At 39.1% G+C, this 17,098-nt stretch overlaps 1 protein-coding gene across 1 annotated transcript in view; it reads right to left on the bottom strand.

The window, feature by feature from the left end:
• TACR1 (tachykinin receptor 1) overlaps positions 1-17,098 on the bottom strand; it is a 155,649-nt gene that overhangs the window by 66,907 nt on the left and 71,644 nt on the right. Inside the window, exon 2 of the mRNA XM_001499680.5 lies at positions 13,054-13,248. Within this exon, the coding sequence (XP_001499730.1) occupies positions 13,054-13,248 (195 nt within the window). The remainder of the gene's footprint in view (positions 1-13,053; positions 13,249-17,098) is intronic.

The following is a 17,098-nucleotide window of genomic DNA, read 5'->3' as shown; positions in this document are numbered from 1 at the left end:
CCATAAAACTTTTAGAAGAAAACATAGGCAGTACACTCCTTGACATCAGTCTTAGCACTATCTTTTTGGACCTGTCTCCTCAGGCAAGAGAAAAAAAAGGAAAAGTAAACAAATGGGACTACATCAAACTAAAAAGCTTTCTGCACAGCAAAGGAAACTATCAACAAAATGAAAAGACTACCTACCAAATGGGAGAAGATATTGGCAAACCATATATGATAAAGGGTTAATATCCAAAATATATAAAGAACACATACGACTCAACAACAAAAAAACAAACAACCTGATTTAAAAATGAGCAGAGGATCCAAATAGACATTTTTCCAAAGAAGATGCACAAATGGCCAGCAGGCACATGAAAAGATGTTCAACATCACTAACGATTAGGGAACACCACCTATTAGGGAAATGCAAATCAAAACCTCGATGAGATTTTACCTTATGTCTGTTAGAATGGCTATTATAAAAAAAAAAACAAGAAATAACAAAGTGTTGGAGAGGACGTGGAGAAAAGAGAATCTTCATACATTGTTGGTGGGAATGTTAAATTGGTGCAGCCACTATGGAAATTCATCAGAAAATTAAGAATAGAACTACAACATCATCCAGCTATTCCACTTTCAAATATTTATCTGAAGAATACAAAAACGCTAATGCAAAAAGATATATGCACCCTATGTTCACTGGAGCATTATTTACAATAGCCAAGATATGGTTATAATCTAAGTGCCCACTGATGGATGAATTGATAAAAAAGATGTGATATATATATACACAATGGAATACTACTACTCAACCATAAAAAGACAAAATTTTGCCATTTTCAACAACATAGGTGAACCTTGAGGCATTATGCTAAGTGAAATAAGTCAGATGGAGAAAGATAACATATGATTTCACTCGTCTGTGGAATATAAAAAAACCAAACCAAACAAACAAATAAAACAAAACAAAAACAAACACATAGATACAGAGAACAGATTGGTGGTTACTAGAGGGGAAAAAGGGTGAGGGGAGGGCAAAACAGGTAAAGGAGGTCAATTGTACGGTGATGGATGGAACCTAGATATTTGTGGTGAGCACATTGTAGTGTATACAGAAGCTGAATTAAAATGTTGTACACACGAAACTTCCCAATAAAAAAATAAGAGCAAAAGTTAATGAACAAAAAGCAGAATGGATAATCTTTTTGGAAAGTATTTTGGAATAAAAACAGAGAAAGCAGAAATTTAAAAAAAAATTGAAAGATGGTATATAGTTGTATATTATTAAATTAAAAGTCACTATCAAATAGATTTTTTTCTTAAAAGTATAAATTAACAAATTGGAAAAGCAGAAACACTAAAAGTAGCAGTGATAGAATTAAAAATACAGAGTTCTTCCCATAAATGGCTCTAGGGCCAGCTGGTTTTATGGATGAGTTCCTTTGCTAATTCCAATGCTATTTCCAAAAACCAGTATGGTTTTCAAAAGCATCCCTCACCTTGATACCCAAACCTGACAAAGACAGCACAAAAAAAGATAAATATTACTTTTGCATGCTGATATAAAAATCTTATTTAACATAACTAGTCAGTATAATAAGAGCATAATATTTCACAACCAAGTAAGATTTATCCAGGAGTCTCAGGGATAGAACTACAATGATTTGCATCCATAGGGTACCCTAAAAAATGCTTTTCTCAACAGATGCTGATATATTTTGGTAAAACTCTTTATCGAGCTAGGAATAGACGGATGCTTCTTAAAATAACAAAACGTATGATTATTGAGAAACAACCTTCTCAACAAAGTTTCCAATATTCATCTTAATTGTGAAACCAATAACCACAAACCCACTTAATGGTAAAGTTTTGGAGGCATTCCCAGAAAAGCAAGAAAATCAAAATCATTATTATTTAATGCTGTGAAAGTTTTGATCATTATAATACAACATGAAGCTGAAATAAGAGGTATAACAACTCGAAAGATGGAGACAAACATTATTATTTACAGATATGATTGTATTCCAAGAAAAAAATCAGCCTAAACACTATTAGAATCAATACAGTGGCTAGATAAAAGATAAGCTCATAAAAACAAATTATTTGGCTATGTTACTGTTGGAAAATATAAAAAGAATCACTTCAAAATCTGGATGTAATACTCTAGTTGAGGCCCAATATAGTTAATTCCTTCTCCTTCTGGAATAGTCCCTGAAATTGTTGAAGAAATGTAAAAATGAATTTCAGCTCTAGAAAAGAGTACAAGGTGCCATCTATCAGCCAGAGTGAATTCCTTCAGGTTACCGAGCAGCTCAGATCTGACTGAAGGAGAGTCTAGCCAGATGCAGAAAGAACAATCCACTTGGGAAAACAAATGTAAGGGAGTGCCCCAGCGCAGAAGGCTGCGGGGTAGAGCTGAGGAAGGGCTCCAGGGAATGCTCGAGGCTAGACCGAGAACTTGCTTCCAGCTTTGGAATGTTCAGCAGGCATCAGGGTAAGAAACTGCCAGCTCAGGGGCCAGTGCCCAGCCTCCCATTGGCATGAACAGCTGAGGGCAGAAACTCTAATGACTGGAGAAGAGGGTCAGGCCTCTGAATGTCTCTGGGATTTCTCCCTACAGCTCGGGGGGAAGCAGCTGGGAAGAGGAAAAGCACAGCAAGCCCATGCTTACTTCTTTTCCTTTCCTCTGCAGTTGAAAGATTTGAGGAGGGACCCCCTACAACTCTGAATCCATCTTCACTCCCCACACTGGGCTACACTTTATAAGGGTGAGCAAAAAGAAAACGATTTGGCAGATCCAACAACGGAAACCAATCTGGGTAAGAATTAAATGTCTCTTTGTGAAAGATCTTACTTCAAGAAACAAGGAAATTCCAGGTAATCCCCTAATTGTTTTTAAAACAATATTTGAGAGGCTGTTGCATCTATGAAAAGGGCAGGAAACAATACTTTCAAAGGAAAACATGATTGCAGAATTTAAAATGAAACGGAAGTAGTGAAGAGAAGATCATCTGTTGATCCTGCAATTTCATAAGAAACGCTTGAGAATTCACCCAGAAGCCAGCCAAAAGATGAAAGAAATGACCAAGATTAGTAAAATAGTAAGGGACATGGTGAGTAGACTTGAGGGAGACAAGTTATGCATAGCATTAACTCTGCAAAGGACAGCAGAACTGAGGGCAGGCAATTAAAAAAAATTTTTTTTTGAGGAAGATTAGCCCTGAGCTAACATCTGCTGTCAATCCTCCTCCTTTTTTGCTGAGGAAGACTGGCCCCGGGCTAACACCCATGCCCATCTTCCTCTGCTTTATATGTGGGACACCTACCACAGCATGGCTAGACAAGCAGTGCATAGGTCCACACCCGGGATCCGAATTGGTGAACCCTGGGCCACCCAAGTGGGGCACGTGAACTTAACCACTAAGCTACCAGACCGGTCCTAAAGAAAAAAAATTTTTTTTAAAGAAAATTTCCCTGAACTAGAAATCTAAGTTTAGATTGGAAGGTCTCAGCGATGATGGAAAAATACAATACAAATCTCAAAATACGTATATTCTGTTGTGTTTTTATATAAAGAATAAAGAAAAATCTTAAATGCAGGCAGGCAGAAATCACAAATTATCTAAACTGGAAAAGATCAGATGGCATCAGATTTCTTCACAAAACTAAATGCCAGAAGACAAAGGAGCAATGTCTAAAGAATTTAGAGCGAAAACGATTGTGGTCTAATAACTCTACAAATAGCCAAACTATTTTTCTGCTGAAATATTCATTTTTGTTTCGTCTCTTTATTCCCTAGTGATTTTTTTCAAGCGTTAATATTTTTATTCTAGTGGTGGGATGCCTTGAAAATTTCACATTGCCGAATTAAAAAATGCCATGTAGGTAATAATTTATATTCATTTTGAAGAAACTTAAATTGCAGATAAGCAAAAATAAAAATTTTAAGTGACCTGTAATCCCATTTCCAAGATAATATTGAGCATTAAACTTTGCTATATAGCTTTCCAGACTTTTCCCCTATAACCTGGAAGTACATGTACACACTTTATAAAACACACAAGTGGTGTTATACTATACATATTACTTTGAAGTCTGTTTTTTTTACTGATCGCAATATTATGAATATATTTTCATGTTAATGATCATGCTTGTCGAATGTTATTTTTAGTGACTGCATAGTTTCTCTTTGTGTGGATGATCCACATTGCTTTAATCAGTCTGCTATGAATGAGCACTTGTTTCTCATTTTACACCCTCATAGACCATGCTGCTATCAATATCTTGCATATACATTCTTGCTCTAATGACTTCCTAAGAATATAATTGCTGATCCAAATCAAGCGTACAGACAGCACCCACCTTCCCGAGAACCTTGTTGATACGTAGCATTTTCATTAAGTTTAATCTGAGCCAGTCAAATAAAGAGAAAATTGTATCCATTATTACAATACAGTTTTTCATACTCTTTCACGAGCTGTTAGGTTTTTGACCCTTGCCTTATTATTGATTAGTTAAAGCTCTTTTATGTTAGTTATATTAATGATTTGTCTCATACCTTACATTTTCCCCCCCAATTTGTCATTTGTTGAACTTCCTCCTGGAGTGTCCTGATATACAGAATTTAACACGTCTATACCTGTATCTAGATCTGCGTCTCTATTCAAACCAGCAATCGCTTTCATTTTGGTTTTGCCTTGAGCGTTATGCTTCAAAAGCCTCTTGTTCATCTCAGCTTATTTGGAATTTATATTGGTTTCAAGTTGTGAGAAAGAAATACAGCTTTATGGTTAGCCCGGTTTCTCCAGAATATGTTTTATGGATAATATTTCTGTGGGAATGCTAACAGGGGTTAATCAAAAGAAGGATTCTATGATCAAATATGCTTGGGAAACACAAGGTTTAAGCAAAAGCGTTAAGTTTCTTTACTGCAAAACTTATCAGAGTGGAGACTATTCATTGCAATATAATTTGAAATAGCTAAACACTAAGAGCAGTTCAAATATACATCCATATCATCCCAGATAAATAAACTGTGTTTTATCCATGCAAAGGCATACTATGCAGTTGGAAAGAAAAAATGAGAATGCTTGCTCTATACTGGTGGGAAAGGATATCTGAGAGAAAATGTTAATGGAAAAAGCAAGAATGGTGTGTATCATACATTACAGTTCCTGTTAAGCAAGGAGATAATAAGAATACATATTCAAACTTTTTGTGTGTGTGTGAGCAATATTGGCCCTGACCTAACATCAGTTGCCAACGTTCCTCCTTTTCTTTCTTCCCAAAGCCCCAGTACATAGTCATATACCCTAGTTGTAAGTCATTCTAATTCTTCTATGTGGGATGCCACCACAGCATGGCTTGATGAGCAGTGTGTAGGTCTGGGCCCAACACCTGAACCAGCGAACCCTGGGCCACCAAAGTAGAACACGTGAACTTAACGACTTGGCCACAGTGCCAGCCCCTGAATCATGTAAAATGTATTTCTCAAATATTCTCTTATGCCATTCAATAAAGTCTAAAATAGCATGATGTTTTTCATTTTCTTTATATAATTTCTGACTATTTCTTAATTATTCTGAGTGTTTTTATTTTGTTTCTTTTGTAAAGGAGATCTGTCATCTATTTTGTTTTCTCAAGGATTATTGCTGATATAAGCTACTTTTTTCTTTGATATTTCGTTTTAACAAATTTATTTTTGACATTTATTGAGACATATATATGATGATTCCCTTCTACCAATCAATTTGATGAAATATAATAACAGATTTTCTGATAACTCACTAAGCCTATTTGCCAGAAAAATTGACTCTCAAAAACGAAGCTTCACTATTTAAAAATAATTCTGAATTTTTTTGGTGAATCTTTTAATCAGAATGTTTGCGTCTATTTTTGTAAATGGAATTGGCCTGAAGGTTTGTTTTGGAGCTCTCTTTGTCAGCTTTTTACATTTAGGTCATACTAAACGTGTATGATAAATTTGCAAGTTCTTCATATGGTTCTGAACTCTTGAAGAGCTTTATCGGGTATTTCAAAGAATATCTCTGCACAAATTTTGACTGCAGTGCCTTTATAAATGTAATTCTTGAACAGTATTTTCATTTCTCCCTTCTGAGACTGCGTCATTTTGATTATTTACAGTTTTGTAGAAAATCACCCATTTTATCTTACTGTCAATTATGCTATCCGGCCTGTTCGCACTTTCTCAGTCTAAGGGCAGCTGCCTCTGGAAATTGATCGAGGCAGCCCGCAGGGATCCTAAATCGGGTGGTCCCATCTTTCTCAGGCTTACATTTTCACCTCCCAATTAGTGGTTGCTAGTATATATTGTCCATGACAGCCCTTGATGGCTGTCTCATATTTGGCTCCTTCTGCACAATATCTACCAGAAACATAATGAAATTTCTGCCATTTGTATGGCAACTTTCCTAGTTTCTGCATTAATGTAGGTTTTTCTTTCTCTGTCATCTTTTTTTTACTTTGTTCGTTCTAATTTCTTCCTAGGAGTAAGGGCCTTGTTTTTATGCTACCATCTTTCCCTGAACTGTCAATGCACTTTTCATTCTTTCTTTGTTTTTTGGGGGGAAGATTAGCCTTGAGCTAACATCTGCTGCCAATCCTCCTCTTTTTTGCTGAGGAAGACTGGCCTTGAGTTAACATCTGTGCCCATCTTCCTCTACTTTGTATGTGGGATGCCTCCACAGCATGGCTTGCCAAGCGGTGCCATGTCCACACCCGGGATCCGAACCGGTGAACCCTGGGCCGCCAAAGCAGAACACGTGAACTTAACCGCTGCGCCACTGGGCCGGCCCTCAATTTTCATTCTTGATTTAACTGCTTTTCATCAACAGCAGTGACAATACTAAGTGCCCTGGGCTCTATCTATAAATGTAGCAGGTGACAGGGGAGGAGATTAATCACAACAGCCAGCATAAACAATCAGTCCTGGAAACACAAGTGTGCTGACACCCCTTTGGCCAAGGCCTGGAGCAGCTCGGCAAAGGGTCCACACTTCTTTGTTTTATTTGCAAAATAATCAAGAAGGTGGAAAATATAAGAAGTAACGCCGCAGGGACATTTTCTAATATTCTCTTTTTCCCTCTTACTCTCTGTCAATTAGTTGATTTTCAATTTTCATTATTATTAATGAAAGTAAAGAATATGTATAAATACAAAATTTTCAGCTAATATCTGATAATGAGTCATAACATTACAAATGTTGTAAATCATGACAATGGCATATTTTTATAGTCTCTGTTATAACTAGTACTTCCAGAGAATTATATTAGAGTTAATATAGCCACATTCATGTACTCTTCCATAAAATTCTCCAGGCAATTAGAGTCACGAATGATGCTGCTTTCTGGCATAACCTCCTTTCCCAATGCTAATGGTAATATTTGGAATTCAGAACAGTCTTGTCTTACTTCTTGCTAAAACGCTACTGCAAAGTTATATATATACAAGTTTAATTAACAAAAAATGACATATGACCAATATTAACAAATGATTCAGGGAAGCTGAAATTCCCCAGCCAGCCTAAATCTCATTCTTCTGGATGATTTCTCATTTTTCATCCTCATTACAGACTTTTTCTTGGGCCTGGTGTTGGCTTGTTTATTTTCCTTGTTCTCAGGGGTGTTGCCCTAGAACCTTCCAGAACCACTGCAACTTGACAGCCTGTAGAGCCTCCTCAAGAATGGGCTTGGCTCCAAGTAACTTTGGAAGCTACTGCACACTGCTCCTGGGTTTACTAGAACAGGGTGGTCAATGCATTCTTGCAAAATCAAATGTTTCTTCTTTATACTTTCATCTTCCTTTCACTGCTTTTTTCTTCACCAGGAAGAGTCACTTTTGGTCTCCCATGAACTCTTTCTTCCTCCCCAGCCCATCAATTCCACCTTTATAGGACTTCCTGAGTGGTGGCACAGTTTTGCTTAGAGCAGGCATGGCTCAGCTACCAGCTTTCTAATTGTGACAGGACCATTACAAATTGTGAAAATATCGTGTTAATAACAAGCCCAAGTCCCAGCTTTGATGAATGTTATAATGTTAGCATAATTTGCTATAAGTGCAGATTGTAAACATAAACAGGGGGTGGCAGAGGACATTGATCTGGTCCCTGCAGGAATCTAGGGTTGCAGCTTGAGGCAGCTCACTTTGAAGTTTGCTGTTTCATCTTACTAGTAGGTTAAGAGAGAGCACTGAAGTAATCAGTTTTCAAAGGAGGGGATTAGTCAATAAAGTTATCATACATATATTTATGTATATGTGCATATATAGTCACATCAAGTTGTAGAAACACGTTTAATGACACAGGAAACTGTTTATGATGTGGTAAATGAAATAAGCAGATTATAAGATGTACATACAAATGGCTCTTAAATTATGACAAGATGTCCAACCCCATCCTAGGAAGAGAAATGCACATTTTAATTATAATGAGACATCATTTTTTCCCCATCAGATGGGCAATAAGCTCAAAACTTGACAATATACTCTTTTGGTGAGGCTGTGGAGAACCAGAGACTCTGAAACATTGCTGGTGGGAATGCAAGTCAGTACAATCCCACACGGATGGCAAATATCACAATTAAAATGGCATATCTCTTTGACTCAGCAATTCCACTTTTGGGATTTTTATGCTACAGATAGCCTTGCATGATTATGTACAGGTTATTTATGGCGGCTCTCTAATTGCAAAAGTCTGGAGACAATCCAAAGTCCATCAAGAGAGACTGGTTAAATAACATGGTACATTCACAATATGGAATACTGTGTAGCTGAAAAGAAGAGTAGAGAGGCTCTTTATGAATTGATATGAAAAGATCTCCAAGACATATTAAGTTTAAAAAAACAGGGTACTGAACAGTGTGCATAAAAAGCTATGTTTTGTGTTCCAAAAGGGGAAACAATCTACGTTTGTGTTGACTTATAAATATATATATATATGTCACTGCAAAAGAAACTAAAAACAATATTTCCCCAGAGATGGAATCAGAGACTAGAAGGATATCCATTCAAATGTTAGAGCCTTTTGTAAATGGCAGTAATATAGGTGATTAAGGAAATTATAGGAATTTTCACCATACTCCATAATATTTTCATATTTTTAAATGAAAAATAAAGTTTTAAATGACTTTCCAGGAGGATGAACCAAGTGTATCTGCAGCCTTCTGTAGCCCGGAAATCATGCTTACAAGTAGACCAGCAAAGGGAGAGGGCTGTGGGGACTGCATGGGCCCTGTTCTCTGGTTAACATTCGTCACGTTTCTCCAGGGACAAGCATTTGTCCTAGATCCCCTTAGATCAGCTGTGAATATTCCAGGGGGGCTGAAGCATAGGAGTGAGCAAGGCGAAATAAAGAGTCAAGTAAACATAAGAAGGAAGTGGGGCCCGTCCACACTTGGGCCTATTCAGAGCTGAGTACTTATGAATATGTCATCCCGGCAAAGCCCCTCACCTCAGAAGATAATTTCTTATGGAGAAACTTTGGGGGTTATCCCAAGGAAAGCAGTTTCTTGAGCACTTGTTACAGCAAAAACCTTTAAATGCTGTTTAATTTTGAGTTAAAAAAAGAAACATACATTCCAGAAAAGGTATAAATCAATTACCTGGGATTATGAGTAATTTTTAAGGAAACTCTTATATGCTACTACCACTGTCCTCAAGAAATAGAATAATGCCATCCCCTCAGAAGCATCTCTAAGTGTCCCTTCTTCACTTCATCTTAGCCAAAAGGCCGAGAAGTGAGTAATCTTGATCACACCTTATTCCCTCTCGGTTTGGGGCATTAGGAACAATGGTGATATGAACATTATCTTGGATGCATTTGGGTATGTACACGCATGAGATTTTCTAGGGTAATTATACCTGAGTGAAATTGCAAGATTACAGGATAGGAATACCTTCTTCTTTTCTAGATACTACAAATATTTTCCAACGTGATTTTATCAATGTATACTTCTTCTAGAAGTCTACAAAGGACATTATTGTTCCACATCTTTGCCAAAAGTTCTAAATACTTAATTTAGTCAGACTTGGTAACATTTGCTAGTCTAATGAGTGTGCAATAAAGTCTCATTATAGTTTTAATTTGCATTTCACTGACGAATGAAGTTGTGTGTCTCCTCATATATTAATTGGTCATTTGGATATTTCCTTTTGTGAGCTGCATGTTCAAAATTTCTGCCTATTTTTTTTTATTGGATTGTCTTTTCTTAACAGTGCTTAATTTAATCCATGTATTAATAACGAGTCTGAATGATGAATGACCAGGATTGGAGGTTCACCTTGCAGCCAGAAGGCAAACCCAGCAATCTAAGATTTTTCACAAAATCTTTTTAGGTAATTAGCTGGCACAAATTAGTCATCAGACAAATTGCGCCTAAGCATCTGCCTTCCACACAATCTGCTGCCAGTCATCTGTCTGTGTACCCAGATCAATGAATGATGCTAAGGACAGTAGTTAACATACACCAGACTCTTACCATGTACATGACACTGGGTTAAGCACGTACCTTATTGACTTCTCTTAATATCCTTATGTGGAATGTACATTAGGCTTCGAGGCTTAAATAACTTACCCATTATGACTCAACTAGACAGTGATGTGGCTGGAGATGATCCCGCATCTAACTCCACAGTTCATGTTCTTATCCTAATTATTACACTGCCTCAAAATAGCTTCCTTCTGATTTCAAATTTAGGATTATTATGTACTGTGGAAATGGCAGTCAATTCTAGAAGAAGAGAGTATAATTAAGTACTTAGTTTAGAGTTGGTAAATTTTAAATTCCCTAAAAATATATCGTAATGCATTACGAAGGATACTGACAGAAAATAGGTTTACGTAAAGCTTAGTATGCACTTAACATTTGCATCACAGCTCATATGTGAACGGCAAAGATGGACTCTTTCACCTTACTACTGCATCCACAAACATTTTATACATCAGATGCTCTGAATCCAGACTTATTTTTTAGGTTAGAATCATGAAATTAACAATGATGGCAAACCTAACCTTGCATCCAGTAGCAGCTCCCCAAATTCTCAAAGCAAAGAGGTCAGACAACCCAACACGTGTTGAGTCTCAAAGGGGCTTTCTAGTTATTGATAAGCAGCAAAGCATTAATAAAACAGCAAAACGTTCAAAAATTAAACACTACTGTTTCTTGGACAAGACCCCAGAGATGGGTGGGAAAATGAACCTTTATTTCCCTGCTAAACTTTGAATTTGTTGGAAGATAAAAGAACTGTGAATATTTTGAAACAAAAGTTGTGGGAAGGGGACCAGACTTTGAAAAGATCACGAGAATTAAGAACTAAGCTACCATCTGTGAAGTCAGGGCGTTTTCTATAACGAACTTTAATTCAGAGGGCGCTTTTCTTTTTTTTCCCCTTTTGAGGGAACCTTCCTGCTTTAACATGTTCATGGGTCCTGTACGGCTTGTAAAGCTATGTTCTTTCTCCCGCTGAGATCCTGCTCAGGCATGTAGTTTCATTTGAAAGAATAATTTTCAATGTCTCCTTCTAGGCTGAGCATTCATCCCCCCACTGCTTGATTGATTGAATCCCACAGTCTGTGTCTGGAAGGCGAAGTCTGAGCTTTATGTATTGCTTTCTGGCAAGCCATATTGCCACGCTCCATGGAACGGATGCAGCAGGATAACTGTGTGCAACAGGCTTTCAGACCCTCGGATCTAGGGGGCTGCCAGGTATAGCGTCTCATTTTACCACTTAATAAGTTTAAAGGCCTGTAACGATTACATTGCTATCTGATGAATCTGTTTCAATAACAATATCTTACATCTTGCATGGCTTTTAATAGCTTACAAGGTGAGGGTACCTTATCTTGTTTGCTCTTCACAACAATTGTTTATGGGAAGCAGTGCTTTATCATCTCCCATTTTAACAACAAGAAGAGACTGTGATCTTTGCCCAGCGTCACATAGCTACTAATTGGCAGTCTTGTCATTAAAACCCGGATCTTCTTATTCTAACACGTGTTCTTTTATGATTCTCATAATAAACCCAAGACTGGAGAACTATAGAGGACTTTCAAAAGGACCCACATCATCAAAGTGCTCTCAGTCCAGAAAACTGATGGTAATATAAATGTCACATTGCTGCTCACTTGAGCAGAACAAAACAAAGAATAAGCCATTTCATTGTTGCCTTTAGGATAAGAAGTCTTGGAGAAAATCGCTGGGATAGCTTTGAAAAACCCTAAATGTGATCAGTCAGGCCCCTGGAAGATAAGCAGGCCTGCCCTGTAGGAGACTTGTAATTTATAAGGTCTCAGTGTGCTGGCTTTGCCTTCCCATGCATTTTTTATGTGTACGTCTCATTTTTCCAACTGTAAAATCCTGGAAGGTAGCTGTTTTGGTTTGTTTTTTTCCCAGAGGCAGATCCCGAGATAAAGATTCAAGTGCTAGTGACTTATTTGAGAGGAGAAAGGAACACCAGTAGGGAGTGGGGCAGTGGCACAGGGAAGGGAAAGTGGCCACCAAAGTGTGTGTCATCAAGCCAGCTGCCACCAGAGTGAGCGAAACTTAATACCAAAAGGAAACCCTGGGCACAGTGCAAAACACACACCTCAGAGACAGCACCCCTAAGGGGTGAGGAAGTTGGGGTGTTCCTACGCCATCTCCCATCAGTGGTTGTTGAGAGCTGCTGGGAGTGGGGGTAACACACCCACCCTCCGAGATACTGTGCAAGAGGACCCAGTGGCATTCTGTAGCTTAGGAAAAAGTTACTAAGCAGAAAATTGCAGACACTGGCAGGGCAAAGTGGCTGGTAAAAGGCAGGAGGGATACGGAAGAGCCCCCAAATAGAGTGCTATAACAGGATCCAGGTCTTAAGGTTTTAAAATTTTCATTCAAAGCCCAAAATTATATTTGGGACATAATCGTCCCCTGATAACTATGGACACATCAACCTGATACCAGAGCGGTTGTGAGGAACGCTTCCAGATACACATTAAACCCTAACCAACAAAAGACTGTGGAAAGAAAGAAGAGAGAAGAAAGAGCACAGAAGGCACCCAGGAGTCGTCTGTACTTACACTTTCTCGTAAACCTTGTTGGGATGTTCCGGCCATTTGATCATGCACACCACTCTGTTGGGAAAGGTCTCTGTGGTGGAGTAGTAGCCCTGGGGGAAGGCCAGCAGGAGAGCCAGGACCCAGATGACACAGATGACCCCTTTGGTGGCTGTGGCCGACAGCCGGGGCTGGAGGGGATGGATGATGGCCATGTATCTGGAGCAGAGAAGAAAGGACAAAGTTCCCATTTGGTCACCAAAATCTGCATTAGCGATTATGCATTGTTCCTGCCAATGAAAAATTTCCAGAAACCCTTTGATCCCTGGTGATTTTTACTACTTTCTGATCCCTTTCCCATACTCTATCCTTAAGCTTTTATGACTTTTACAACATAAAATGCTAAAATCCATGAGAAAAGTCAGCCAGATTTTAATATTTTAGAACCCATTTAGCAACATCTCAGGAGAGGTTTTCATCATTGGAACACTCATGGTGGGGACATGATGCCCCCATATGTCAGTGGTTTACAGTGAAATTAGAAAAATAAGGACAATGTTATAAATTTACTCAAGATAAAGATTATCTTTATCCTTTTTGGATTAAGGAATAATGGTTATAGAAACAGTAGTTTTTAAAGTCCTCATGTGGTAAATTAAAAGGCTAGCAATCCTACAGGATTCCATACAATTTGAGGGGACTGTGTATGTATGAAAAAGCAGTGGCCTAAAGGCAGCAAAAAAACAACAACTCCTGGAGAAATCTTCATCAATTCTTTGAACATCTGGAAGTCAGTGTGTGACTAACAACACAGGCTTAGTGAAGAGAAAGACAGTCTCCACCTGTTGAGACAGACACACTCGAGCATATCAAAGAGCGGAGGGGGTGAAACCCCGTTGCAGGAAGGGGGACGCAAAGAGAATGATGAGTTGGGGCCAGGAGCCGTTCCTCCTCCTCTCACCTGGGATTTGAATGGCTGTCCATTCGTCAAATCTGTGTGCCGCCTCTGAGATGCAGCAGAGATTTTAGGGAGAATGAATATTCCAATCAGCATTTCATATCAATTACAATCACATCAATTTTGCCTCCTTCATTTTAACAGTGATCTCCCTTTGTGTATTTTTCTTGCAAAGTTTGTGAATCCATCCCTTAAAATATGCATTTTTTTTTCAGAGTAGGGATTATGTCTTATGCCGCCTTTGGGGTTTAAATATTATCTGACAGAACCTCAGAATCACGCATTTGACTCTCTGACATGCAGGTATTTCTGGCTTCCATGAGACAGCATGCTCAATGGAGACTTCAGAAATGAGCAGACAAATAGCACAGCTGTCAGCTGGCTCCACGTAATTCCACATAATTCTTTCTCTACATTCTTTGGACTCCTAGGATCTCTAGGCCAGAACTGGGGCCAGGGTTACAAGTAAAGCAATTTCATTCAGAACGCGCTCTACAAATTTGCACTGAGCACCTGCTGCACGCAGAACACAGCGTTTACTTCTGGGCTCTCAGCTTCTAATTTCTCCAGGGAGAGAAGGCGCATAAATAAGCAGTCACAAAACAAGACAGTAGGATGTGTGACCTCAAGTGGTAATCTCACAAAAATGCTTTAGAGCCTTAGGGAGGCTGCAGAGGTAATCAGAGCTTGGAATGGCAGGTGGACTATTGGAGGGGTTTAAAGAGGTGTGCTTAGCTGGATTTGGGGTGGGCCTGCTGAGCATCCAGCTTGAAGGGCAGAAAGCATTCAGAGCCTTCCTCCTTTCTCCAAGATATGATTAGATTTGACTCTGTCCTGGAAACTTGATGGCTCCGTTTTCCTGAAGGCTTCTTTAGTATCCTTTTATTATCCTAAACTTTAGAATATCTTTCTTCACAGTTTCTTGCTAGGGACATAGGCTTTCTTATCTGGTCTCTAAGAGTGCTGCCACTGCAGGTGTTCCATGGAGGCTGGATATTAAGATGCCTCAGATCAACATTTACATATATGATCAGAGGAGATGATAATCCCCAGGCAGAAAAGCCCCAGAATCTTTTCCTTCCACTTCTTTGAGAAAGTGGGTAAGTGGTCTTGAAGTCAGGAGAAAGTGGAATTAGGAAGAGACTTGGAAGAGATGCATGGTAGGGGTGCGTAGTAATCTATAAATCTTTGGGCGAGTTTCCCTGGCTGAGTTGGTGGCTATAAAGCCTATCATTCAATTGTGGTTTGCAGAGAACCAAAAGGGCAAAGACAACTCTCAAGATTCAGTGAATCAAGCGTAGCCTGTCCTCTTTAGGTTACCCCAAGGGGCCACAGCTACTTCCAAGGGAGGCCCAGTACACCATAGAGCTGATGACCTTCCATTCCTGGGGCGGTCTCCTAAAAAGAACCCTGAGAAGTCTTGATTTCTCTCCTGGATCTGCCTCTTTCTTGCTGCCTGAAAGTGATGAAGTGCTGGTTTCCTCTTTAGTTATGGGTTGGTGCTGGATGGGGAACCCAGAATCAGAGCCAATGGTGGTGGATGTAACCACTATTGTTGTCTTCTTTCCAGTTTGGTGAAGGGCTGGGCCTGGATGGTCATGGTCAGAATCCATTTGAGTGTTTGCATTAAAATTGTAGGATTGCTTATTGGATCATTTCCCAGAGGCAAGAGCTTTCCACTACAAGGCTGGCTACATAGCCATGAAGATGGCTTTCCTTTCCAGTACCACTCAGCCTCCTGTTTTCTCTGTGGCTGTGCATTCTCAGACTTCGCAGGAGCTTGAAGAGGCTGCATGAGGAAGAAGCTGGTAATTACCTTGCCCCTTTAATATCTCAGACAAAAGATTTTAATTTACTTTTAACTTAGGCTAAACGCTCAATCTTAAATAAATGTACCCTAACACCCATCTCCGTGCCCAAATTGGTGATACACCATTCCAAATCTAATGTAACTGGGGCATCAACATATTGGTGCTGTAACTCCAAATGGGTGGCAGAAAGCCATATTTTATCTTTATTGCAAAAATTGCAATTTGGAAGCCCATTTCAGTTAACTCTCTGCCGTTTTATGAGTGTAGGAGCCATTTCAGTGACAGATGAAAGTATTACGCACACAAAGCCAGAGAGAATAAAAGAGATTTGCTTAAAAAATGTATATATTTTCATTTGTCCAAAATAGAGCCACTTATAAATCTCTCTCCCTTTCTTTCTTCTTTCTCTCTCCTGCAGTCCTCACTTCTGTGGCTTGTGTGACATGCTTCTTTCTTATTCACCCCAAATCTAGTACCTCTCTGATGACTTGTCCACAGACGGATGCATCTTTTCTTTCCTACTATCTATTTGTAGCTTGGATTCCATTAACATACATTTATATATTTATTTGTAGCCAACCTGAACAATTCTTGCTTATTTGGCTATGTTATCATTGAGCCAGTGCTGCAAGCCTTAGGAAAATATATTCAATAAATATTTATTGACTGCATTGTGCTCACGGGATGAGAAGGCAGTCAATGAAACATCTTTCTAGTTCACGCATTAATCAACAGGCTGCCAGAGTCAGGGGTCTGGAGACTGTGTGGGATTGTGGATTATGTTCTCCATTTGAGGTTGTTCCAGTTCCACAGAGAGCCATTAGTTCTGATTTTAATTGTATGTGGCCTCCCAGCTGCAAAACCTGAGGGGCCATCTTCCTCTTGCATGTTTATGCTTTATAAAAAGAACTCTTCATATAGTCCCTTAAATCTGTCAAAAAATAAGGCTGCACATTTTTTTAAAAAAGGTAGAGTGAAACAATCCTATTGTGAAAAAAAATTCCAATCTTGGGACAAGCTGCAGTGTCCTCATAACCTCCTCCCATACCAGCCCTAAATCATCTGGCAGAGAGGATGTCTTTCCTCTGCCAGGAGATCTGATCTATCGGGCCCTTCTTTGCAGTCTTTCCCCTCCATGTCCAGTCTCTGCCCTCCCTTATCCCCACTCACTTCCTCCTGGGATGGTACAAGTTTCCTTTAAGGGACCACGTCTTCCTGGGTTCAAACGACCAGGAGGGATGACAGCTGAGAGCAGGGCTTCAATAGCCCAGTTCAAGAGTCAGCAAATTTTTTCTGTAAA

This window comes from Equus caballus, chromosome 15 (genome assembly GCF_041296265.1).
Source record: "Equus caballus isolate H_3958 breed thoroughbred chromosome 15, TB-T2T, whole genome shotgun sequence".
Taxonomy (NCBI): domain Eukaryota; kingdom Metazoa; phylum Chordata; class Mammalia; order Perissodactyla; family Equidae; genus Equus; species Equus caballus.
The sequence above is the reverse complement of the archived record's forward strand: the minus strand, read 5'-3'. Positions and strand labels throughout refer to the sequence as shown.